Genomic DNA, 27,092 nt, shown 5'->3' with positions numbered 1-27,092 from the left:
TTAGGTTCAGCTTCTTCCAACTGTTTGGCAGAGGGGACGGGGGGACGGGGGGACGGGACGGGATGGGGACGGGGACGGGGAGCTGGAAAGGACTGAAGGTCCTGATCTGATATGTCACTTGTCCTTTTCTTGCAGTGATGCTGCCTGACCCGCTGAGTTACTCCAGCACTTTGTGTCTTTTTGTGTAAACCATCATCTGCAGTTCCTTGTTTCTACGTGGTGTCATCAATCAGCTGAAGTGTGAAGGAAGGAGCAGCAGATGCTGGGTTATACCGAAGATGGACACAAAATGCTGGAGTAACTCAGCGGGTCAGGCAGCACCTCTGGAGAAAAGGAATAGGTGACGTTTTGGGTGAGACCCTGAGATAGCAGCTTGTTGCTTGGGTGGGTTGTGGATGAAGTGGGCAGTCAGCTCTGAGATTCTGCTTATCATTCCAGCGAGTGAAGAGAAGAATGGGTCACATGGCCGCAGGCTGTTTTGTACCAGGCTAAGGGAGGACCACCTGGAAAGTGTTGCACATCTTGCAATGTACACTTGAACAATTCAGAAGCAAAACTAAGTCAGTAGTACAAGATGTCCTGAACTATAGGAAGAGGTTGAACAGGCCAGGAATTTATTCCTTGGAGCGCAGGGGGATGAGGTGTGATATTATAGAGGCGTACAAGATCATGAGAGGAATAGATTGGGTAAACACGCAGTCTTTTGCCCAGAGCGGGGGAATCAAGAACCAGAGGGCAGGTTTAAGGTGAGAGGGGAAAGACTTAACTAACTTTCTTGGCTTTGTCTTGGGACAGATTGGCGCCTATTTCAGCAGCATCTTGGCAGAGAAGCTGAAGGTCAACACTTTTCAAGACACAGGGAAGAAGAAACCTCAGGTGAATGCCAAAGACAATTACTGGCTAGTGACTGCCCGGTCCCAGAGCGCTATCCACAACTGGTTCATGGATCTTGCAGGGAACAAACCTCTGACTGTTTTAGCCAAAAAGGTAGGCTGCTGATGAATTTGTAAATCTTATCTGAATGGGGAATAGGGAATCTTCCACCATTAACTCTTGTTCGTAGACTCCTGTCGTTGCCATGTGTGAACATAAAACCTGGGTGCCAATGCCATCTTCCCCATCAGATTCAGATGAGTTTCTTATCAGCTGGTATTAGGCAAATTAACTGTCCTTTCACCAACTAAAGAGCGGTCCTGACCTGCCATCTACCTCATTGGATGACCTCATATGTCACTTGGGCAGCTTACAACCCAGTGGTATGAATATTGATTTATCTAATCTCAAGTAACCCTTGCATTCCCCCTCTCCCCGACCCTCTCCCACCCCAGTCATCATACTAGTTCCACTGTTTGCATTCATATATCCCTTCATTATCATCCACATCACCTAAATGGATCATTGTGGGCTCCACCTTACCTTGGTCATCGGTGTCTGCTCTGATTTGTTCCGGTTGATACCTTCTAGTTTCCCTCTTCCTTGACTCTCAGTCTGAAGAAGAATCTCAACCCAAAACGTCTCCTATTCCTTTTCTTCAGAGATGCTGCCTGACCCACTGAGGTAGTCCACCATTTTGTGGCTATCTTTAATCTGAATTGGTCTGAAGAAGGGCACTGACCCAAAACTTTGTGTCTAACTATCTTTAATCGGACTTTACTAGACTTTATCTTGCACTGAACGTTATTCCCTTTATCTTGTGTCTGTACATTGTGGACGGTTTGATTGTAATCATGTACAGTCTTTTCGCTGACTGGATAACAAGCAACAAATATAGCTTTTTACTGTACCTCAAAACATGTAACAATAATAAACTAAACTAAGCTAAAATATTCACTGGGGGTGCAATGAAATTCTTCGTTGAAATGAAGGAGTCCCCATTTATTTTTCTTCACTGTCATTCCCTCAACTTCCTTCCCATGGTAGCACCATGCTGAAAGTGATGAGACACTCCAGATGAGCTTCCAAATTGTCTGCAGCATTTTCCCCAAGGACATCTGCTTCCATCTTTGTGTCAGCCCATCTGATGTTGAATCCATCAAGCATGCTTTAGTTGCTTCCTAGCCTTCACTGTTTCACCATTTACCCAACCATCCTTCCATTTGTTACCTTGCCAATACTTAACACAATCCAACTTGCCCACCATGTACCATCTACACTAGTTTCACCTGCCTGCATTTGGCCCATATCTCTCTAAACCTATCCTATTCATGTACCTGTCTAATTGTTTCTTACCTACTTACTTGGTTCTTCTTGTAAGATGTTCTTTTCAAACTTTCTGCTCTGGGAAAGTTGTTTTAAATTGTCAGCCCTAATCCCCTTTACTGACCCATTGCTAGTTTTATTTTGTAGTGCACCTTTGAATCATTATTAGGTTGTTTTACCCCATCAAAGGTGTTTCATAAATACAGGGCAACTTTGTTAGTTGGTGTTCAGTCACTAGATTAAATTTTTGTTTTGATAAGTAAACCAAAGGCAACATTTTGGTTGTAAATTTTATAATAAAAGTAAGCAGATTGTTTCTTTTTTTTAAATGGGATATCTTCTCACCTAGTCACAGTCTCATAAATTCTAGGAGCAGAATTATGCCATTCGGCCCATCGAGTCTACCCTGCCATTCAATCATGGCTGAGCTATCTTCCCTTCTCAACCCCATTCTCCCGCATTCTCCCCGTAACCCCTCACACCCTTACTAATCAAGAATAATCAAGTATGATCCCTTCCCAATAATTTTCCAGGATTCTATACGGGGGTTGCCTGTAATCTAGATGTTGGCAAACCTGTCTGGTTTTAGTAATTTTTAAAAAGAGTAGCCAGCTTTTATCTTTTATGTTGCATTATTCAGATATGAACATGCCTGACCAAGAAAATTGCACTGAAGATATACACAAAGTACCAGAGTTACTCAGCGGGTCAGGCAGCATCTCTGGAGAAAAGTCTCCAGAGATGCTGCCTGAGCCGCTGAGTTACTCCAGCACTCTGTGTCTATCTTTTGCATAAACCAGCACCTGCAGTTCTTTGTTTCTGCACTGAAGGTATATTTTGCTCTTCTGCACAGGTGCCGATTCTTAGCAAGAAGGAAGAAATCTTCGTCTATTTGGCCAAGTATTCAGTGCCGTTGTTGCGGGGCGCCTGGCTCATAAAGATGACCTGTGCCTACTATGCCGCAGTTTCTGAAGCCAAGATTAAGAAGCGGCAAGCCACGGATCCCAACCTAGGTAACAATGAAAACTGCTTCACTATCGCAATGTTTAAGAAACTTTCAGACAGGTACATGGATAGAAGGAATAAATACTTTGTTGTCACATGTGTCAAGTCACAGTGAAATTCTTTGTTTTGCATTCCCAAGCTATGCAAAGACTCGCCACATAAAGGTTGCTTGCTGTCAAAGGTACAAAGTATCCCGTGCCAGGTTCTCCTTTGTTCTCTTCCCCCCCCCCCCCCCCCCCCCCCCCCCCCTTCCCTCCCTCAATGGGTTGGTGTAGAGGGATATGGGCCTAAGGCAGGCAGGTGGGCCTAGTGTAGATGGGGCATGTTGGTCGATATGGGCAAGTTGGGCCAAAGGGCCTGTTTCCACACTGTATAACTCACTATGGCTCTACCTGTCCATAATTTTCATAACCTTATGTATTTCTATCACGTCATTCCTCTGCCTACTTTGCTCCAGGATAAAACAAGCCCTGCTACTCTGATCTCTCACCATTACCAGAGTCCTCCCATCCTGGCAATATCCTGATGAATTTCCCCTGCTTTCTCCTCAACACAGTCACACAGAAATGACTACAAGAATCCCGCTCGTAGTGTGCCAGTAGAACTGCACACATCTAGCACGTCTAAAAACAGGTCCTGATCCAAAACGTCATCTATCCATGGTCTCCAGAGATGCTACCTGACCCGCTGAGTTACTACAGCACTTTGTGCCTATGTCTTTGCACCCAACCAGTGTTTTGTAAAGTTGCAACCCATCATCCCAATTTGTATTCTATCCCCCAACTCGTGAGCTAAATGCCACCTTCATATCAGTATTGACCCGTGTAGCCATTTTCAGGGAGCTAAGGACTTGGACCCCCTCTCCCATTTACAAAACCTACCCTGCTCCTATTTGACTTCACAAAATGCATCGCTTGTTGGGATTAAATTTCATCTCCCAGTACTCCACCCAATTTTCCCTCTGATTTATACCCTGCAGTTGCCTAGGGCCTAGTGACGAAACCAATTGTAACGTGTTGGCTATGAGACAATGACATCCATCTAAAGAAGGGTCCCAACCTGATGCATTTCCTATCCATGTCCTCCAGTGACACTGTCTGACCCGCTGAGTTACACCAGCACTCTGTGTTCTACGCAAGGTTCCAGCATCTGCAGTTCTTTGTGTCGTCATGAGAATCTCTGTCGCTTTCTGGAATAATCTTCCTTTGAAGATATGATTTTGTTTTGATAATGGCGCAAGCAAATTTTAATCATTTTTTTGATGGTCAGACCTAAAATGAAGCTTAACAGCAGCTTAGTCCTTTGTGTTTGACACCCCCGAGTAAATAGTAGAAGCAGCTGGTCTCTGGATGAAGTGGAATCAGACAATTAAATACAAGGATCTCTTTAAAGGTTATATAATTTGGTTAATGGGATCAAAGGCTTACTGTGGTTTTAACGAAGTTAATGATCTCGGAAAAAGTGTTTGGACAAGATTGGAAAGAGGGAATCGTTCTTCAATTGCTCAGTGATTCTTTGTTGTCACATATGCTGAGGTACAGTGAAATTATTTTTTGTATATAATTCAGCAAATTATTACTAAACATGAACCCAATCCCAGATTAAGTACAACGTGTTCAGGATTTGTCCACTGTGACAGGCTTTGGCAACATTTACAAAGCCCAAGATGCTGTCAGCCATGCTCGAAGGGCTGAATGGCGTACACCTGCACCTATTTTTCTGTGTTTCGAAGTGCAGCTGGCCATGAGGTTAGTTGTCCTCGTGGCTTTTCAGGGTTGGCCTGGCCAAACAAAGATGTCCTCCAAGACTGCTCTACCACTCCGTGCCACTGCAGGCCATGTCTATTTCGCACGCTCTGTATACTGGAGGGGCGCCCCCCCCAGGTGAGTTCCAGGCTGCTCCCCTCTCGCCTTAAATCTATGTCCTATGGTTCTTGATTCCCCTACTCTGGGTAAACGACTCTGTACGTTTACTCAATCTATTCCCCTCATGATTTTGTACACCTTTGTGAGATCACCCTTCATCCTCTGTGCTCCAAGGAATAAAGTCCTAGCCTGCTCAACCTCTCCCAATAGCTTAGGCCCTTAAGTTCTGGTAACATCCTCATAAATCTTCTCTGCACCTTGACATCTTTCCTATAACATGGTGACCAAAACTAAATCCTCTTGGAAATCACTGTTAAAAATGATTTACTGTTATTCATCAATTGCTATTTAAGAGGCAGTAAAATAAGGCCCATGGTAATTTAAATTCAAAATCATCCAAAGTGCTAACATGGTGCTATATAAATGCAAGTGTGGATATCTGTGCATCTACCCTATCTATTCCAAATGGATTGTCTTAACAGCCCATGCCATTTGAGGAAGGCAGGCCACCATTCTTGTGCAGTCTGTCTTAAATATGATTTCAGACCCATTGGTACCAACTATCACCTGCATTTACAAGCCACAGAATTCAATAGTAGCGCAATTCAAGCGAAACACAATTAGCACATGTATGGTGATGCAGCTGGTGGCACAAGAGACCTGTGTAAAGAGTTTGTACATTTTCCCCTTAACTGCGTGGGTTTTCTCTGGGTGCTCTGGTTTCTTCCCACATTCCAAAGATGTACAGGTTTGAAGGCTAATTGCCTTGGTAAATTTCCCCTAGTGTGTAGGATAGTGTTAGTGCACAGGGATTGCTTGTCAGCGCGGATTCGGTGGGCCTGCTTCCGCTTTGTATCTCTAAACTAAACCTGCGTTCAAACCAGATCTTCGGCGCTGTCTGTGTGGAGTTTACACATTTCTTGGACAACAAAAACTCATATGTCAGGCTGTTATTCATCGATTACAGCTCGGCATTCAACACAATCATCCCCTCCAAACTGGTTACCAAACTCGCAGACCTGGGTCTCTGCGCATCCCTCTGCAACTGGATCCTCGACCTCCTCATCCACAGACCACAGTCTGTTCGTATTGGTGGAAATGTGTCAGCCTCAATAACAATCAGCACGGGAGCACCTCAAGGCTGCGTGCTCAGCCCCCTGCTGTACTCACTCTATACCCATGACTGCGTAGCCAACCACAGTGCGAACTCCATCATCAAGTTCGCTGACGACACCACTATTGTGGGGCGTATCACTGATGGGGATGAGTCAGAATATAGAAGGGAGATCGAGCAACTGTCCATATGGTGCCAGTGCAATAACCTGGCCCTCAACACCAGCAAAACCTAGGAACTGATTGTGGACTTTGGAAGGAGTAGGAGGGGGACCCACAGCCCCATTTATATCAACGGGTCAATGGTTGAAACTTCAAATTCCTGGGCGTGCACATCTCTGAAGATCTTTCCTGGTCCGAGAACACTAACGCAATTATCAAAAAAGCTCATCAGCGCCTCTACTTCCTGAGAAGATTACGGAAAGTCGGTTTGTCAAGGAAGACTCTCTCTAACTTCTACAGTTGCACAGTAGAGAGCATGCTGACCAGTTGCATCGTGGCTTGGTTCGGCAATTTGAGCGCCTTGGAGAGGAAAAGACTACAAAAAGTAGTAAACACTGCCCAGTCCATCATCGGCTCTGACCTTCCTTCCATCGAGGGGATTTATCGTAGTCGCTGCCTCAAAAAGGCTGGCAGTATCATCAAAGACCCACACCATTATGGCCACACACTCATCTCCCTGCTACCTTCAGGTAGAAGGTACAGGGGCCTGAAGACTGCAACAACCAGGTTCAGGAATAGCTACTTCCCCACAGCCATCAGGCTATTAAACCTGGCTCGGACAAAACTCTGATTATTAATAACCACTTTCTGCTATTTGCGCTTTATCAGTTTATTTATTCAAGTGTGTATATATTTATATCATGGTATATGGACACATTTATCTGTTTTGTAGTAAATGCCTACTATTTTCTGTGTGCTTAAGCAAAGCAAGAATTTCATTGTCCTATACTGGGACACATGACAATAAACTCACTTGAACTTGAACTTGAACTTCCTGTGACCCACTTGAGTTTGCTCTGGGTGCTCCGGTTTCCTTCCCGTCCCATCCCTCAGACTTGCGGGTTTGTAGGTTAATCGGCCTTTGTAAAATTGGGTCTAGTGTGTAGGAAGTATATGAGAAAGTGGGATAACATAGAATTAGCGTGAATGGGTGATTGATGGTCGGCGTAGGCCATCGGGCCTGTTTCCATGCCATATCTCTAAACGTGACTCCATGAATTCATAAGTTATCGGAGCAGAATTAGGCCATCCAGCCCATCAAGTCTACTCCACCATTCAATCATAGCTGGTGTATCTTTCCCTCTCAACCCCATTCTCCTGCCTTTTCCTCATAGCCCCTGTCACCCGTACTAATCAAGAATCTGTCAATCTGCACCTTAAAGATATCCATTGACTTGGCTTCCACAGCCTTCTGTGACAAAGAATTTCGCACCCTCTGACTAAAGAAATTCCTCCTCATCTTTCTCAGGGTACGTCACCTTATTCGGAGACTATGGCCTCTGGTCCTAAATTCTCCTGCTAGTGGAAACATCCTCTCCACATCCACTATATTCAGGCCTTTCAGATTCCATCTCAGCTTGCCCAGAGAATGTCGGACTCCTGACCCATTGCTATGTGGTCAACTATCATCTGGCACTTCAAGCACTTTGTGTTTTACTCAAGATTCCTGCCTCTGCAGTATCTTATGTCTCCATAGACCATCTTTTGTTCTGTATGCTCCTATTCCTTTCTCACAACTTAAAACATGTTTTACCTCTAAATCTCCCCAATTCAGATGAATAGCCGTTGACAGGTAATGTTAAGGTGTGTAGGAAGGAACTGCAGATGCTGGTTTAAACCGAAGATAGACATAAAAAGCTCAGTAACTCTGTTGGTCAGGCAGCATCTCTGGAGAAAACGAAGAGTTATTATCATCCATATATCTCTATATCACTGCCTATATCTTTCTATATCACTGTCTATATCTCTCGTTTCCCTTTCCCTTGACTCTCAGTCTGAAGAACGGTCTTGACCCGAAATGTCACCTATTCCTTTTCACCAGAGACGCTGCCTGACCCGTTGTTACTCCAGCTTTTTGGGTTTATCTGACTCGAAATGTTAGTTCTCTTTCCCTCTCCAGAGATGCTGCCTGACCTGTTGAGTATCAGCACCATTTTCTATTTTAATTACAGAGTGATCACAGACCTGATGTGAATCCTCACTGTGAAAGAAATCCATTTAATTTGTGCTGTTTGCTACTTAATTGTATGATGGATAACAAGCTAAATAATATTAGAGCTGTTGTTCATAAGAATGAGAGAGGTCTGTGAGATGGCCCTGAAACATATAGAAGTCCAGCATAAAGCCCCTGTCCCACTTAGGAGACCTAAACAGCAAACTCTGGTGACCTTGCCCGCCACCCAAAAAAAAAATCAAGGTCGAGGTGACCTGCAACCTCCTACCACCTCCCACGCATATGTTGAAAACCTTCTTCGACTAAGAAGAAAACCGGCTTCGACTAGACCTACGACTAAAAAATTATCGATTTTAAAAACGGCAACCTATTTTTCGTCGAGGTCGGTTTTAATCATGATGAAAAAATAGCAGCAACCTAGATGAAGCCTCGACCACGCGGAAACCACTTTCAACCATTAGGGAGAGTGACCAAAACCTCCGGTGACCTAATGGAAACCTTGGGTGGCGGGCAAGGTCACCAGAGGTTGCTGTTTAGGTCTGCTAAGTGGGGCAGGGGCTTTACCGTGGCAAGTGTAGTGAAGGATATACTTATGATCTGACCTCCAAGCTAAACCAAAAAGGAATAGGAACTGGATAGACTTTGGTGGAAAAATATAAACAAAAATAACTTGTGTGGTTTTTCAGATCCTGAACTACAGATAACCTGTGGTTATGATCCATTTATGTTTCTGAAACTAAAAAGATTAGTTTAGTTTAGTTTAGTTTAGAAATACAGCATGGAAACAGGACCTTCGGCCCACCAAGTCTGCGCCGACCATCGATCACCCGTTCATACTAGTTTGGTGTTATTCCACTTTCACATTTACTCCCTACACACAAGGAGCAATTTACAGAGGCCAATTATCCTACAAACCTGCACGTCTTTGGATGTGAGAGGAATCCGGAGCACCCAGAGAAAACCCACGCAGTCACAGGAAGAATGTACAAACAGACCACACCAGTAATCAGGATCGAACCTGGGTTTTTTGGCGCTGTGAGGCAGCAGCTCTATCGCTGGCCAGTATTTATGCCATGAGCAGCCCAACACTTTGAAATAAAGACATTATCTCTTCATTACTATATTGCTGTCTGTGAGAGTTTGTTGCGTACACCACTTTAGTGTTGTTTCGTGCTGAAAGACAGACAGCACTTCAGAAAACGCTTCAGACCCTTGAACTGTCCCAAGACCAATGAAAGCAGATGTGTAAAAGCTAAGGTGCAGAGACAATGGTTAATACACAAAAAGATACAAAGTGCTGGAGTAACTCAGCGAGTCAGGCAGCATCTCTGGTTCGGTGACGTTTTGGGTCGAGACCTTCCTTCAGTCTGAAGAAGGGTCCCGACCTGAAACGTCATCTATCCGTGTTCTCCAGAGAATACTTTATGGAGCAGCTAATCTTTCCTTGTGATGTAGCTCAAATGATTTAACTATTGAGCGAACCTCTTTCCCAATGCGACCTGGTGATCATTCCTGCCCCTCCCCAAAGGGTTCAAGCCCCTCAGTTTATACACCCTTGCTAACAGTCTATAAATATCTTTTTTTTTCTTTTTGTAAACCACCAACAGAGCAGCTGTGTGACAGTGATATAGAGCAGGGGCATTCCTTTGGAGTTGATCTATTTATTTTTATTGGTAACTGTCTGATACCGTGGGTTTTATTTGTATGGAGAGCAGTTTGCCCTGAAATGTACTGTAGATATTCTGAGAATGGATGAAATACACGGGAATCGTAGATTTGGACAACTTTATTCTGATAAAGAATTCTGCAACTTAATTGTTGCATATCCTATCACTGAAGCTCCCTTTTAAAACACTGAAATGATATTCTGTTCATCCAAAACATGACCTTTCCACAAGTGCCTCCTTACTTTGCAAGTCTGTTTACTAAATGTGCATTCACTGTGTCGGGCACATCTGCTTTACCAGACACCTGCCCCATCGATATTTAATTGACCTTCACTGGTTGTGCATAAGTTTCCTTTGCAAAACTCTGTGCTTTGAGTTATTGGAGATGAACGTGGAACAGCACAGTCCAGGAGTCAGCCATTTGGCCCATAATGTTTGTGTTGAACATGATACCAAGTCAGCCTGATCTCATCTGCCTGCACATGATCCATATCCCTCTATTCCCTGCACTTCTATGCACATATCTAAAAGCCTCTTAAACGCCGCTATCATATCTGCCTCCACCACCTGGCAGTGAGTTCCAGGCCCCCACCACCCACTGCGAAATAAATTGTCCCACACATCTCCGTTAAACTTTCCCCCTCTCACCTTATAACTCTGCCCCCCAGTGTTGGACATTTCCACCCTGTCATGTCTCCCCTGCACCTCCGACATTCCAAAGAAAACAATCCAAGCCCAATGCAACCTCTCACTGTAGTTGAAACCCTCTAATTCAGGCAGCATTCTGATAAACCTCATCTGCACCCTCTCCAAAGCCTCCACATCTTCCCTGAAATGTGGCGACCTGAACTGCAACAAGACTTGGGGGCGGCAAGGTCATGCAGCCATAGAGTTGCTTGTTGCAGGCAGCGATCAAGAACGCGCATACGCCAATGCACGTGACTGCGAGAAGTCTTCAACCTGAAACGTTAGCTCTGTTTGTCTTCCCACACCTGTGACTGAAGTGTTTCCAGCGTTTCCTGTTTTTATAGATTTCAGCGTCTGCAGTTTAAAAAAAAATCACTTGCTTTGTAATAAGACTTAAAGAGTAATAATTCATTGCTCAAGGGAAGGGAAGGTAGAGAGTTTAGGTTTGTTATTGTTATGTGTATTGAGGTACAGTGAAAAGCTTTGTTCTGCATGCTATCCAAGCAGATCAGAAATACTGTACATAAATACAATCTCGAGTACAATAGGTCGAGCAAAGGGGATGATACAGATTGCAGAATATAGTTCTCAGAATTGTATCGCATCAGTTCCATAAACAAAGTTCAATGTCCGCTATGGACAGTATCCTAGCTTATGGAAGGACCATTTTAGAAACATAGAAACATAGAAAATAGGTGCAGGAGTAGGCCATTCGGCCCTTCGAGCCTGCACCGCCATTCAATATGATCATGGCTGATCATCCAACTCAGTAGCCTGTACCTGCCTTCTCTCCGTACCCCCTGATCCCCCTAGCCACAAGGGCCACATCTAACTCCCTCTTAAATATAGCCAATGAACTGGCCTCAACTACTTTCTGTGGCAGAGAGTTCCAGAGATTCACCATTTTGATGCCTGGTATTAGAGGGGAGAAGCTGTTCCTCAGTCTGGTAGTGTGCGCTTTCAAGCTTCTGTATCTTGTGCTTGACCGGTACAGGGCGAAGAAGGAATGACAGTAATGGGACATTAGATGTGATCAATTGCAAGGGGGTTGAACTGGTGTCGACTGTATAGAAGTCCTGGGAGGAAGATCCATTTGTATGATGGATAGTTAGTTTAGGAGACATTTCTTTCTCTTGAGATTTGAGACTATGTAAGATGGAAAATGGAGACACAAGAAACATTGAGGTGGCCCAGTAGCACAGCAGTAGAGTTGATGCCTCACAGTGCCAGAGACTCTGGTTTGATCCTGACTATGGGTGCTGCCGGTACAGTGTTTGTACATTCTCCCTGTGACCACATGGATTTTCTCCGGGGTGCTCCAGTTTCCACCTACACTACAAAGGCGTTCAAATTTGTAGGTTATTTGGCTTCTGTAAATGGTAAATTGTACCTGGTGTGTAGGATAGTGTTAGTATACGCTGGTTGGCCGAAGGGCCTGTTTCCACGTTGCATCTCTAAACTAAACTACATAGTGTGTATTGTGTACAGGGATCGCTGGCCTGGGCTTACTCGATGGGCTGAATTATGTCTTTTCTTTTGATTAATTCTAAAAAACTCCAGATGTAAGATTCCCTGGTGTGAGGGCAAGTGGAAATGTATAGGATTGGTGCCATTTGGAGGAAGCTGGATAAATACATGTACGAGAGAAAGAGGAAGTACAAAACCAGACACAAAATCTTCTACTGAACATAATCGCATCACCCTTTCTGGGACTGTTGCACATAATATCAACGGTTCGAGAAAACAATGTTGTTAGTTTTTAATGAAGAGAATGGATTTAGAAGTGAAGATACATGGGGTTGGCCGACAAAGTTGTCTCATGTGAAGAAACTGCAGCTGCTGGTTTATACCGAAGATAGACACAAAATGCTGGAGTAACTCAGCGGGCCAGGCAGCATCTCTGGAGAAAAAGAATACGTGATGTTTCGGGTCGTAACCCTTCATCAGACTGAGAGTACAGATGGGGGGAAACAAACTGGAGGCAAGAAAGGGCCAGAACAAATCAGGGCCGGCAACAGACAACGTATAAGAAACATTTAGACAGGTATAATTGTAAATTGTCCCTAGTGTGTGTAGGATAGCGTTAGGATAGCTCGGACTCGTTACAATATAACTTTATTATCCCAGGAGGGAAATTGAATTGCCAACAGTCATAAAACACAAAATACATGAAACATGAAATTAAAGTGATAATTGTGGAGTTACTTGAAATTAGAGAAATATCATTCACTACCGCTAGATTATAAGCTTTCCAAGCAGAATATGAGGTGCTTTTCCTCTAATTTGTGTCACTTTCTCATTGGAGGAGGCCCAGGACAGAAAGGTCAGTATGGGAATGGAAAGGGGAGTTGAAATGTTTAGCAACTGGGAGATCACTTAGGTGTCTCTTTGTGTCCAATCGGTTATTGAAATTTTCATCTTGAAAATTGCTATTTATATTTATGATGTCAAGATTGTTGTCATTGGCCACTGTGCCATGAATTATGTATTTTCTCTCGGGGAAAAATTGGCAAATTTATGATGCAGCTGTAACAACCAATTCTTTCAAGCACGGGTTAGTTTGAACTGGAACATTGGTATAAGTAATTTGATGACATTTTGTTTGGTTGAGAGTCCCATCTACTTGGCCCGATAAACCGAAAGCATTTTGCAAAATCACGCACCTTTCCCCAGGGGGTTGCTATATTTAGGTTTTAGTTCTGAGCTGTCTTTTACCCATTGGTTGATTTATTAACGTTACAGAGGAAATTGGTAATCTCTGTGTAATTAAGTGTCGTTTCTGTGAAAAATTTAAAAAAAAATTGATTTGGAAAGCTCGTCAAAAATTTAAAAATGTTGCATTTATCTAAAGTGACTCAATTATGTCAGTGAAGTTTCACCATTTGGAATCGTATCAGAAATAGAAATCAGGGGAGTACCCAGCATGTGTTGCCAGTACTATGTTTGTGCAAGAGTTTTGCCTGCCTCCTTGTACTCTCTTTCCACACATTTGCTTCCTTTCAATGGTGCATTATTTGTCACGTGTGTAACTGCGCAGTAAAATTCTTTTTTGCATATATTATACATGCAGGCGCCGCCATGTTGGTGCCATTATTCAAAGTCCAAAGGTCGGCCCGCGCGGTCGATGTGCTGGAGCAGATCCCGCGAACCGACATTCCTCTTCCCTCCTCTCCTGGCCATCTTTGTGTCCCGGGGGTGCTTCCTGCAGCCGACCTTGCAGTGCAGGAGGCATTACTCCCGTTTCACCCTCCTACCAGCTCTTGCTCATCGTGCCTGATGTCACCACCTTTCATCCTGGTTACACCGACGATGAGCCCTTCGGATGGGTTCCCGGTCCCACTGACCAGCGGGACTTTGGGCAGATTCCTTGTCCCGTCGACCAACAAGCCTTCGGGTGGGCCCCGCCAAGCAGATGTTGCAGGATGGATTTGGAGTTGAGAGCAAAGGAATAATTTTTGTCCTATTCAACCCATTGTAACACTTCTCTCCAAATCTTGGTCAGCACTTCATTCATTGCGTTTTGAGTATTCCTCTATAATCATTGAGTCACAGAGTCATACAGTGTGGAGACAAGCTCTTCGGCCCAACTTCCCCACACTGACCAACATGTCCCATCTACATTAGTCCCAACTACTTACGTTTGGCCCATATCCTTCTAAACATATCCTATCCAATTTGAGTACCTGTCTAAATGCTTCTGAAACATTGTGTTAGTATCTGCCTCAACTACCTCCTCAAGCAACTCGTTCCATACACCCACCATACTTGTGTTTAAAAAAAATAGTCACCCCTCCAGTTTATATTAAATCTTTCCCCCCTCTCACCTTAAACCTATATCCTCTGGTTTTTGATTCCCCGACTCTAGGCAAAATACCCTGTGTGTTTACCCGATCTATTCCTCTCATGATTTTATACACCTCGATTAGATCACCCCTCATCTTTCTGCACTCCAAGGAATAAAGTCCTAGCCTGCTCAACCTCTCTCTATCGCACAGGCCCTCGAGTCCTGCCAACATCCTCGTAAGTCTTCCTTGCACCCTTTCCAGCCTGACAACATCTCTCCTACAGCATGGTCACCAAATGGAACCTAATACTTTAAATGTGGCCTCACTAACGTCGTATACAACTGCGACATGCCCTCCCAACTTCTGACTGGTGATGGCCGGTGTGCTGAAAGTACAAGGCCATGTCTGGTACAATTTTTCAGACTGAAGAACTATTACCGACCATGCTTTGTCCTACCTGTCCTCTCTTCCAGCTTGCTTTCTCTACCCACCCCCTCCCCGCCCACTCCTCCCTACATTCATCCTGAAGAAGGGTGCAGACCTGAAACGTCACCTGTCCATGTTCTCCAGAGGTGCTGCCTAACCCGCTGAGTTACTCCAGCACTTTGTGTATTTTTCTTCTAAACCAGTATCCACATTTCTACATTATTCCAGGTATTCATCATTTAAATGAATACATCTTTGTAATATATATAGACTCCTGTTCCCTTCTGCAGCTTGATTGGTTTTATCTGCATCTTGATGAGAATTTCTTCACAATGTGGCGTTAAATTTCTCAAGGCCTTGTACTTTTGGAGTTGTTGTTGTGATTCAGCGCTTTGTTCAATGTGAACAATGTAGGCTCATTAATGTAGAAGATTGAACACATGGTGCTGTTAAACCTTCGGATACGAGGACTACCTTTCCACAAAGCCACTCTTACAAAGGGAATGAATACCCTGTCATTGAATGGAGAAATTGGATGTGAAGTAGAAAGAATAGTCTTGATCTTACTGAATAACTGAACAGGCATTAGGCTTACTGCAGTCTTCATTCCAGACTGCGACATTATATGATAGAATCAAAGAACTGCAAATATTGATTTTGTTTTACCAATGATGGACACAAAGTGCTGGAGTAACGCAACTGGAGTAACTCAGTCTGAAGAAGAGTCCTGACCCAAAACTCCAGTTACTCCAGCACTTTGTGTGTGCAGTTCCTCATGTCTATATTACAAGTATATCATACACCTTGTGTTATCCAGATAATTGCAAGGCAGCAGTGTAACGTCTTAATCTGGGTTTCATTCTTGCCCAGAGATGGGGAATCGGGAACCAGAGGGCATAGGTTTAAGGAGAAGGGGAAAAGATTTTAAGGAATGAGAGGGGTAACTGTTTCACACAAAGGGTGATGGGTGTATGGAACGAGCAGCCAGAAGAGGTAGTTGAGGCAGGGATTATCGCAACGTTTAAGATGCACGTAAGGAAGTACATGGATAGGACAAGTTTAGTGGGATATATGGACCAAACGCAGGCAGGTGAGGGTAGTGTGGATGGCACATGTTGGTCGGTGTGGGCAGATTTGGCTGAAGGGCCTGTTTCCACGCTGTGTGACTCTATGGCCTAGACTCTGCTGCTCTATGGCTCTAAGACTCATTGTTCTATTTTCCCCATTATATTATTTGCACTTTTAATATCAGCTAATTTTGGAGCTGTGAGGCAACGGCTCTCCCAGCTGCTCCACTGGGCCGCCAGTTTAATCAATGTCATTTGGCACAAACATTGTGGGCCGAAGGACCCGTTCCTGTGCTGCATTGTTCTATGTTGTTAAGTACCCCAGGAAAGCAATCAATGCGCCTAAATTCATGCCACAACCAAAATAAATATGGGGGAACACCAACTTGCCATAGAACAACAAACTGTGCTGTACTGTACTGTTCTATGTTCTATAAAATGACACTTGTCCCATTATGCTGGGATATTTCTCCTGCCGTCATTGATTTTGTTCCTCTTCTCCCTCCTTTACAGAATGGACGCAGATTTTGACGAGGTACCTCCGTGAGCAACTGGCCAAAATAGCTGAATATTATCACGGTTCTGGAGGCCAAATTCCAGCTCCCACAGCACCGGTTCCTCCTGAGGTGGAGCAAGCAATAAAACAGTGGGAATACAATGAGAAACTGGCCTTTTACACATTCCAGGTAGGTTGTGTTGGTGTCTTTGGTTGGATGTATGTTTCTGGTGGCGGCACTGTTCTCTTGCCTCTATTTCATCCCTCCCTTCCATAAACGCTTGCCATTAAATGGGTGCCAAGGTGGTAGAGTTGCTGCCTTACGGTGCCAGAGACCCAGGTTCGATCCTGACTGCTGATTGACTGCAGACTCTGTACCGAGTTTGTACCTTCTCCCTGTGACCACTTGGGTTTTCTCCGGGTGCTCCGGTGGTTTCCTCCCACACTCCGAAGACGAACAGGTTTGTCGGTTAATTGGCTTCGGTAAAATGGTAATTTGTTTGTAGTGTATAGGATAGTGCTAGTGTGCGAGGTGATCGCTGGTCGGTGCTGTGTCTCTAATTTAACCTAAACTAAACTAAATTTGAAATGAAGTAAAAATATTCAAAGGCAAGCACTTTGATTTGATCATATTTTGCTTGGGAGTACCACTCAGCTATATGAATGTTGAATTCTCAAATTTTAAGTAACTTCTAATAACACTTTGAATTTATCCCTCTGAATCCTGGACTGTGTTGCTTCTTAGTTTAGAGATAGAGATACAGAGATACAGTCTGGAAACAGGCCGTTCAGCCAACCGAGTCCATGACGACCATTGGTCACCCATTCACATTAGTTCCATATTATCCCACTTTCTCATCCACTCCGTGCGCTCTTGAGGGCAATTTTATGGAAACCAAAGCGCTGGAGACCCGGGTTCGATCCTGACTACGGGTGCTGTCTGTACAGAGTATGCACACTCTCCCTATGATCTCATGGGTTTCTTCCGGATGCTATGGTTTCCAACCACATCCCAATGATATGCAAGTTTGTAGGTTAACTGGCTGCTGTAAATCGTCCCCAGTGGGTAGCATCGGGTACAGGTGGACCTTGGTCGGCAAGGCCTTGGTGGGCCGAAGGGCCTCTTTCCATGCAGTATCTTTGAAGAAAAATTCTAAAGGTCAGGCAGCATCTCTGGAGAACATAGATCTCTGAAAAAAGGTCACGACCCGAAATGTTACCTATCCATGTTCTCCAGAGATGCTGCCTGACCCACTGAGTTACTCCAGCACTTTGTGACGTTAATTTTTTTTTTACTTTCAGAGTACACGTTGTTGTATAAATTTGGCTGTTTAATGATTTTTCCTGCGTATGGAATTTAATTAAACTGGTTAACTTTTCAATGGCACACAAAGGTGATGAACACACACTGTAGGTGTCCTTGGGGAAAGATTCTCGCCTAGTAACTGGGATTTTAGGAGGGAATGGAGTGGTTAAAATGGAGAGAGCATGCCCCTTTGCGCGGGCGTCTTGCGTGTAAATCCAAAATAATTTTAAATGCAAATATGATTTTATTCACCTCCTGTCTTTTATCTTCTGTATTGTCACGAATCTGTGATCAAACCATGGCAACCTAGCCTGCTCTGACAGAGTACTTGCAGAGGTAGGGGAATCGCAGAAGATTTCGGATACGTAAAGAAGCCATTCAGCCTGGTGAGGCTGTACTAGTTACTGCCCATCCTAATTCAACACTCCAGCACTTTAATGAGAGCCCTGTGAGTGAGATGGCTTATATTTTGTATTAAACACAGTGCTGGAGTAACTCAACGGGTCAGGCAGCATCTATGGAGGACATGAATAGGCAACGTTTTGGATCTGGAATCTTCTTCAGGCCTTTCTCCAGTTCTATCTCCACCCACTGTGGGGTCTGAAGAAAGGTTCCGTCCCGAAACATCGCCTGAACATTCCCTCCACAGGGATTCTGTGGGCGCTGCCTTTATTTGACCAACTTAGTCTCTGGGACCTTGTCAAAAGCTTTGTTACAATTTGCATAGACTACAATTGACAATAGGTGCAGGAGTAGGCCATTCGGCTTTTCGAGCCAGCACCGCCATTCACTGTGATCATTGCTGATCATCCACAATCAGTACCCAGTTCCTGCCTTCTCCCCATATCCCTTGACTCCGCTATCTTTAAGAGGGCTATCTAAGTCTCTCTTGCAAGCATCCAGAGAATTGCCCTCCACTGCCTGCAGAGGCAGAGAACTCCACAGATTCACAACTCTCTGGATGAAAAAGTTTTTCCTCATCTCCATTCTAAATGGCTTACCCCTTATTCTTAAACTATGGCCCTGGTTTTGGACTCCCCCAACATCGGGAACATGTTTCCTGCCTCTAGCGTGTCCAATTCCTTAATAATCTTATATGTTTCAATAAGATCCCTTCTCATCCTTCTAAATTCCAGTTTATACAAGCCCAGCCGCTCCATTCTATCAACATATGACAGTCCCGCCATCCCGGGAATTAACCTTGTGAACCTACGCTGCACTCCCTCAACAACAAGAATGTCCTTCCTCAAATTTGGAGACCAAAACTGCACATAATACTCCAGGTGTGGTCTCACTAGGGCCCTGTACAACTGCAGGACCTCTTTGCTCCTATACTCAACTCCTCTTGTTATGAAGGCCAACATGCCATCAGCTTTCTTCACTGCCTGCTGTACCTGCATGCTTACTTTCAGTGACTGATGAACATGGACACCCAGATCTTGTTGTACGTCACATTTTCCTAACTTTACACCATTCAGATAATAATCTGCCTTCCTGTTCTTGCCACCAAAGTGGATAACCTCACATTCATCCACATTAAACTGCATTTGCCATGCAACTGCCCACTCACCCAACCTGTCCAAGTCACCCTGCCTCCTCATAGCATTCTACTCACAGTTCACACTGCCACCCAGCTTTGTGTCATCTGCAAATTGCTGATGTTACTTTTAATCCCTTCCCCTAAATCATTAATGTATTTTGTAAATAGCTGCGGTCCTAGCACCGAGCCTTGCGGTACCCCACTAGTCACTGCCTGCCATTCTGAAAGGGACCTGTTAATCCCTCTTCTTTGTTTCCTGTCTGCCAACCAATGTTCTATCCATGTCAGTACCCTACCCCCAATACCATGTGCTCTAATGTTGCCCACTAAACTCCTATGTGGGACCTTATCAAATGCTTTCTGAAAGTCCAGGTACACTACATCCACTGGCTCTCCCTTGTCCATTTTCCTAGTTACATCCTCAAAAAATTCCAGCAGATTAGTCAAGCATGATTTCCTCTTTGTAAATCCATGCTGACTTGGACCAAGCCTGTTACTGCTATCCAAATGTACCACTATTTCATCTTTTATACTTGACTCCAGCATCTTCCCCACCACCGATGTCAGGCTAACTGGTCTATAATTCCCTGTTTTCTCACTCTCTCCTTTCTTAAAAAGTGGGATAACATTAGCTACACTCCAATACACAGGAACTGATCCTGAATCTATAGAACATTGGAAAATGATCACCAATGCGTTCATGATTTCTAGAGCCACTTCCTTAAGTACACTGGGATGCAGACCATCAGGCCCTGGAGATTCATCATCCTTCAGTCCCATCAGTCTACCCAATACCATTTCCTGCCTAATATGAATTTCATTCAGTTTCTCCGTCACCATAGATCCTCTGGCCACTAGTACATCTGGGAGATTGTTTGTGTCTTCTTTAGTGAAGACAGATCCAAAGTACCTGTTTCCTTGTTCCCCATAATAAATTCACCTCTTTCTGTCTTCAAGGGACACACATTTGTCTTAACTAATTTTTTGCTCTTCACATACCTAAAGAAGCATTTATTATCCTCCTTGTGCTCTAATGTTGCCCACTAATCTCCTATGTGGGACTATATGTTTGGGTAGCTTACCTTCGTACCTCATCTTTTCTCCCTGTATTGCCCTTTTAGTTATCTTCTGTTGCTCTTTAAAAGTTTCCCAATTCTCTGGCTTCCCGCTCAACTTTGCTATGTTATACTTCTCTTTATTTTTATAATGTCCTTAACTTCCCTTGTCAGCCACGGTCGCCTCTTACTCCCCTTAGAATCTTTCTTCCTCTTTGGAATTAACTGATCCTGCACCTGTATTATTCCTAGAAATACCTGCCATTGTTGTTCCACTGTCATCCCTGCTAGGGTCTCTTTCCAGCCAATTTTGGCCAGCTCCTCCCTCATGCCTCCATAGTCCCCTTTGCTCAACTGTAATACTGACACTTCCGATTTTCCTTCTCCCTCTCAAATTGTAGGTTAAAATTTATCATATAAAAACATAGAAACATAGAAATTAGGTGCAGGAGTAGGCCATTCGGCCCTTCGAGCCTGCACCGCCATTCAATATGATCATGGCTGATCATCTAACTCAGTATCCTGTACCTGCCTTCTCTCCATACCCTCTGATCCCCTTAGCCACAAGGGCCACATCTAACTCCCTCTTAAATATAGCCAATGAACTGGCCTCGACTACCCTCTGTGGCAGAGAGTTCCAGAGATTCACCACTCTCTGTGTGAAAAAGGTTTTTCTCATCTCGGTTTTAAAGGATTTCCCCCTTATCCTTAAGCTGTGACCCCTTGTCCTGGACTTCCCCAACATCGGGAGCAATCTTCCTACATCTAGCCTGAACCAACCCCTTAAGAATTTTGTAAGTTTCTATAAGATCCCCTCTCAATCTCCTAAATTCTAGAGAGTATAAACCAAGTCTATCCAGTCTTTCTTCATAAGACAGTCCTGACATCCCAGGAATCAGTCTGGTGAACCTTCTCTGCACTCCCTCTATGGCAATAATGTCCTTCCTCAGATTTGGAGACCAAAACTGTACGCAATACTCCAGGTGTGGTCTCACCAAGACCCTGCACAACTGCAGTAGAACCTCCCTGCTCCTATACTCAAATCCTTTTGCTATGAAAGCTAACATACCATTCGCTTTCTTCACTGCCTGCTGCACCTGCATGACTACTTTCAATGACTGGTGTACCATGACACCCAGGTCTCGCTGCATCTCCCCTTTTCCTAGTCGGCCACCATTTAGATAATAGTCTGCTTTCCTGTTTTTGCCACCAAAATGGATAACCTCACATTTATCCACATTATACTGCATCTGCCAAACATTTGCCCACTCACCCAGCCTATCCAAGTCACCTTGCAGTCTCCTAGCATCCTCCTCACAGCTAACACTGCCCCCCAGCTTAGTGTCATCTGCAAACTTGGAGATATTGCCTTCAATTCCCTCATCCAGATCATTAATATATATTGTAAATAGCTGGGGTCCCAGCACTGAGCCTTGCGGTACCCCACTAGTCACTGCCTGCCATTGTGAAAAGGACCCGTTTACTCCTACTCTTTGCTTCCTGTTTGCCAGCCAGTTCTCTATCCACATCAATACTGAACCCCCAATGCCGTGTGCTTTAAGTTTGTATACTAATCTCTTATGTGGGACCTTGTCGAAAGCCTTCTGGAAGTCCAGATACACCACATCCACTGGTTCTCCCCTATCCACGCTACTAGTTACATCCTCGAAAAATTCTATAAGATTCGTCAGACATGATTTACCTTTTGTAAATCCATGCTGACTTTGTCCAATGATTTCACCACTTTCCAAATGTGCTGCTATCCCATCTTTAATAACTGACTCTAGCAGTTTCCCCACTACCGATGTTAGACTAACTGGTCTGTAATTCCCCGTTTTCTCTCTCCCTCCCTTCTTAAAAAGTGGGGTTACGTTTGCTACCCGCCAATCCTCAGGAACTACTCCAGAATCTAAAGAGTTTTGAAAGATTATTACTAATGCATCCACTATTTCTGGAGCTACTTCCTTAAGTACTCTGGAATGCAGCCTATCTGGCCCTGGGGATTTATCGGCCTTTAATCCATTCAATTTACCCACCATCACTTCCCGGCTAACCTGGATTTCACTCAATTCCTCCAACTCCTTTGACCCCTGGGCATGTTGACCTTTGTCATTCTGTTGCGGGACTTTATTACATTCACAGGTTTCAGTTTAACATTCTGGTGTGAATTCATTGCCACTTTCCTCTTTTTCCTCAGCAGTATTAGTGGTCTTCAAATTTACAGCATGATGCCTATAGTTGAAGATAGTTTAGCAAGTGTATAATTATCCTTAACTCTGTAAAAGTCCCCTGCTATTTCCGGCAGATTATTTATGTCTTCCTTAGTGAAGACGGAACCAAAGTAGTTATTCAATTGGTCCGCCATATCCTTGTTCCCCATGATCAACTCACCTGTTTCTGACTGCAAGGGACCTACATTTGTTTTAACTAATCTCTTTCTTTTCACATATCTATAAAAACTTTTGCAGTCAGTTTTTATGTTCCCTGCCAGTTTTCTTTCATAATCTATTTTTCCTTTCCTAATTAAGCCCTTTGTCCTCCTCTGCTGGTCTCTGAATTTCTCCCAGTCCTCCGGTATGCTGCTTTTTCTGGCTAATTTGTACGCATCATCCTTCGCTTTGATACTATCCCTGATTTCCCTTGTTATCCACGGATGCACTACCTTCCCTGATTTATTCTTTTGCCAAACTGGGATGAACAATTTTTGTAGTTCATCCATGCAGTCTTTAAATGTCTTCCATTGCATATCCACCGTCAACTCTTTTAGAATTAATTGCCAGTCAATCTTGGCCAATTCACGTCTCATACCCTCAAAGTTACCTTTCTTTAAGTTCAGAACCATTGTTTCTGAATTAACAATGTCACTCTCCATCCTAATGAAGAACTCAACCATATTATGGTCACTCTTGCCCAAGGGGGCACGTACAACAAGACTGCTAACTAACCCTTCCTCATTACTCAATACCCAGTCTAAAATAGCCTGCTCTCTCGTTGGTTCCTCTACATGTTGATTTAGATAACTATCCCGCATACATTCCAAGAAATCCTCTTCCTCAGCACCCCTGCCAATTTGATTCACCCAATCTATATGTAGATTGAAGTCACCCATTATAACGGTTTTGCCTTTGTAGCACGCATTTCTAATTTCCTGTTTGATACCATCTCCAACTTCACTACTACTGTTAGGTGGCCTGTACACAACACCCACCAGCATTTTCTGCCCCTTAGTGTTTCGTAGCTCTACCCATACCGCTTCCACATCCTCCAAACTAATGTCCTTCCTTTCCATTATGGTCACTACCTCCTAATGGCTCCTTTATCTTGAGTTCCCTTATCAAATCCGGTGTGTTACACAACACTAAATCCAGAATTGCCTTCTCACTGGTAGGCTCCAGGACAAGCTGCTCTAAGAATCCATCTCGGAGATACTCCACAAACTCCCTTTCTTGGGGTCCAGTACCAACCTGATTTTCCCAATCTATCTGCATGTTGAAATCTCCCATAACCACTGTAGTATTACATTTGCGACATGCCAATTTTAACTCTTGATTCAACTTGCACCCTATATCCAGGCTACTGTTTGGGGGCCTGTAGATGACTCCCATTAGGGTCTTTTTACCCGTACAATTCTTCAGTTCTATCCATACTGATTCTACATTTCCTGATTCTATGTCACCCCCCGCAAGGGACAGAATTTCATTCCTTACCAACAGAGCTACCCCACCCCCTCTGCCCACCTGTCTGTCTTGTCGATAGGACGTATACCCCTGAATATTCAGTTCCCAGCCCTGGCCCTCTTGCAGCCATGTCTCTGTAATTCCCACAACATCATACTTGCCAATTTCTAAATGTGCCTCAAGCTCATCCATTTTATTTCTTATACTTCACATATTCATATACAACACTTTAACTTTGGTATTCACCTCCCCTTTCACTCTATTGGGTGGCATGATGGCGCAATGGTAGAGTTATTGCCCTACAGGGACCAGGGTTCAGACAGCGCCAGGGACCAGGGTTCAAACCTGACTACAAGTGCTGTCTGTACGGAGTTTGTATGTTCTACCCGTGACCTGCATGGGTTTTCTCCTGGAGCTCGGGTTTCCCTCCACACTCCAAAGACATACAGGTTTGTTGGCTAATTGGCTTGGTATACAGTGCATACAGAAAGTATTCAGACCCCTTCACTTTTTTCACATTTTGTTACGTTACATCCTTATTTTAAAATGGATTAAATTCATTTTTTTAATCATCAGTCTACACACAATACCCCAGAATGAAGAAGCGATAACAGGTTTTTAGAAATTTTTGCAAAGTAATTAAAAGGAAATCACTGAAATATCACATCTACATAAGTATTCAGACCCACTCAAAATTGTCCGTAGACCTCCGAGACAGGATTGTGTCGAGACACAGATCTGGGGAAGGGTATAAAACAATTTCTGCAGCATTGCAGGTCCCGAACAGCACAGTGGCCTGCGCCATTCTTAAATGGAAAAACCTTGGAACCACCAGGACTCTTCATAGAGCTGGCCGCCCGGCCAAACTGAGCAATCGGGGGAGAAGGGCCTTGGTCAGGGAGATGACCAAAAACCCGATGGTCACTCTGACAGAGCTCCTGTTCCTCTGTGGAGATGGGAGAACCTTCCAGAAGGACAACTATATCTGCAGCACTCCACCAATCAGGCCTTTATGGCAGAGTGGCCAGATGGAAGCCACTTCTCAGTTAAAGGCACATGACAGCCCACTTGGAGTTTGCCAAAAAGCACCTAAAGGACTCACAGACCACGAGAAACAAGATTAGCTAGTCTGATGAAACCAAGATTGAACTCTTTGGCCTGAATGCTAAGCGTCACGTCTGGAGGAAACCAGGCACCGCTCATCACCTGGCCAATACCATACCTAGGTGAAGCATGGTGGTGGTAGCATCATGCTGTGGGGATGTTTTTCAACAGCAGGATCTGGGAGACTAGTCAGGATCGAGGGAAAGATGAACGGAGCAAAGTACAGAGAGAACCTTGATGAAAACCTGCTCCAGAGCGTTCTGGGCCTCAAACTGGGGTGGAGGTTCACCTCCCAACAGGACAACAACCCTAAGCACACAGCCAAGACAATGCAGGAGTGGCTTTGTGACAAGTCTGTGAATTGAGTGGCCCAGGCAGAGCCCGGACTTGAACCCGATCGAACATCTCTGGAGGGACCTGAAAATAGCTGTGCATCGACGCTCCCCATCCAACCTGACAGAGCTTGAGAGGATCTGCAGAGAGGAATGGGAGAAATTACCCAAGTACAGGTGTGCCAAGCTTGTAACGTCATACCCAAGAAGACTTGAGACTGTAATCGCTGCCAAAGGTGCCTCAACAAAGTACTGAGTAAAGGGTCTGAATACTTATGTAAATGTGATATTTCAGTTATTTTTAATTACTTTGCAAAAATTTCTAAACACCTGTTTTTGCTTTTTTATTTTGGAGTTTTGTGTGTAGATTGATGATTTAAAGAAAAAAAGAATTTGATCCATTTTAGAATAAGGTTGTATCATAACAAAATATGTAAAGATTGAAGGGGTCTGAATACTTTCTGAATGCACTGCAATTGTAATTTGGCCCTAGAGTGTGTTTTGGATAGTGTCAGTGTGCGCTGGTCGGCACTGACTCAATGGGCTGAAGTGCCTGTTTCTGCGCTGTATCTCTAAACTAAACTATATAGACAGCGCACAATCCTCTTGGACCATCCTTGTTAGCATCTCCTCAAATGCAGTAAATCTATTCCTTACTTTAGACTTTAGAGATTCATTACGGATTGGAATAGTGGGTATATGGAACAAGCTGCTGGAGAAGGAAGTTGAGGCAGGTACTATCACAACGTTTAAGAAACATTTCAACAGGTACATGGATAGGACAGGTTTGGAGGGCTACGGGCCAAAGGTAGGCAGTTGGAACTAGTGTAGATGGGGCATGTTGGTCAGTGTGGGCAAGTTGGGCCAAAGGGCCTGTTTCCAGGATGTATGACTATATGACCTCCTCAGCTTATCAGAGATCTGTTTGAGTCTGATAACTGCGGGGCAGAAGCTGTTCTTGATGCCTCATGTAGAAGTTCCTGTGTAGCGTAAAATGGCACGCATTGCAAATCAGTTGGAAACTCACAGCTGTCGAGCAAATGGGACTTAAAGTCGGAGTTTTGGCTTCAGTTCCCCTTTTCAAACTGTTAAGAAGGACTTATTATTAACACCCGAGCTGTTTCTCTTTTTTCGATTAGATTTAGGTTTTGCCAAAACGCATTTGTCTGAGTTGCCGTGGTGTTGGCTGTAGGGATGGATCTGCTGGCTACGGCCGGGCAAGAGTTCCACAGCTCCGGCTGCAGTGGGTAAATTCGACCCACCGATCGGCGTTGAAGTCCCGATGAGGCCAAGATCAACTGCCTCACCTGGCCTAGATGCTACGTTTTCGGGGGGACTTCCCTGGGGGATTTCAAATGCGCTATCGTAATTTCGTCCGGATTAAAGGAGGCAGCACCAGTTACTGGAAAATCGATGGCGGACCTATATTATATAGTTACTGATTGAACCTACATACATTTTAAAGGTTTCAGGTTTCATGGATTACAATCCCTCATTGTTCACACTTGCAGAAATAAAATGTCATAATCTGTCTTTGAGCCAGCAAGCAGGCAACAAACTTTCTTTCATCGCACCCCCTCTCAGTAGCCTTT

At 44.1% G+C, this 27,092-nt stretch overlaps 1 protein-coding gene across 2 annotated transcripts in view; it reads left to right on the top strand.

The window, feature by feature from the left end:
* med12l (mediator complex subunit 12L) overlaps positions 1-27,092 on the top strand; it is a 586,849-nt gene that overhangs the window by 54,114 nt on the left and 505,643 nt on the right. For both annotated transcript variants that reach the window (XM_033031832.1, XM_033031831.1), the window contains exons 4-6: positions 796-987; positions 3,053-3,212; positions 16,504-16,676. In XM_033031832.1, the coding sequence (XP_032887723.1) occupies positions 796-987; positions 3,053-3,212; positions 16,504-16,676 (525 nt within the window). The remainder of the gene's footprint in view (positions 1-795; positions 988-3,052; positions 3,213-16,503; positions 16,677-27,092) is intronic.

Source organism: Amblyraja radiata, chromosome 13, assembly GCF_010909765.2.
Source record: "Amblyraja radiata isolate CabotCenter1 chromosome 13, sAmbRad1.1.pri, whole genome shotgun sequence".
NCBI lineage: Eukaryota > Metazoa > Chordata > Chondrichthyes > Rajiformes > Rajidae > Amblyraja > Amblyraja radiata.
Note: the sequence above shows the minus strand (reverse complement) of the source record. Positions and strands in the feature narration are given on the sequence as shown.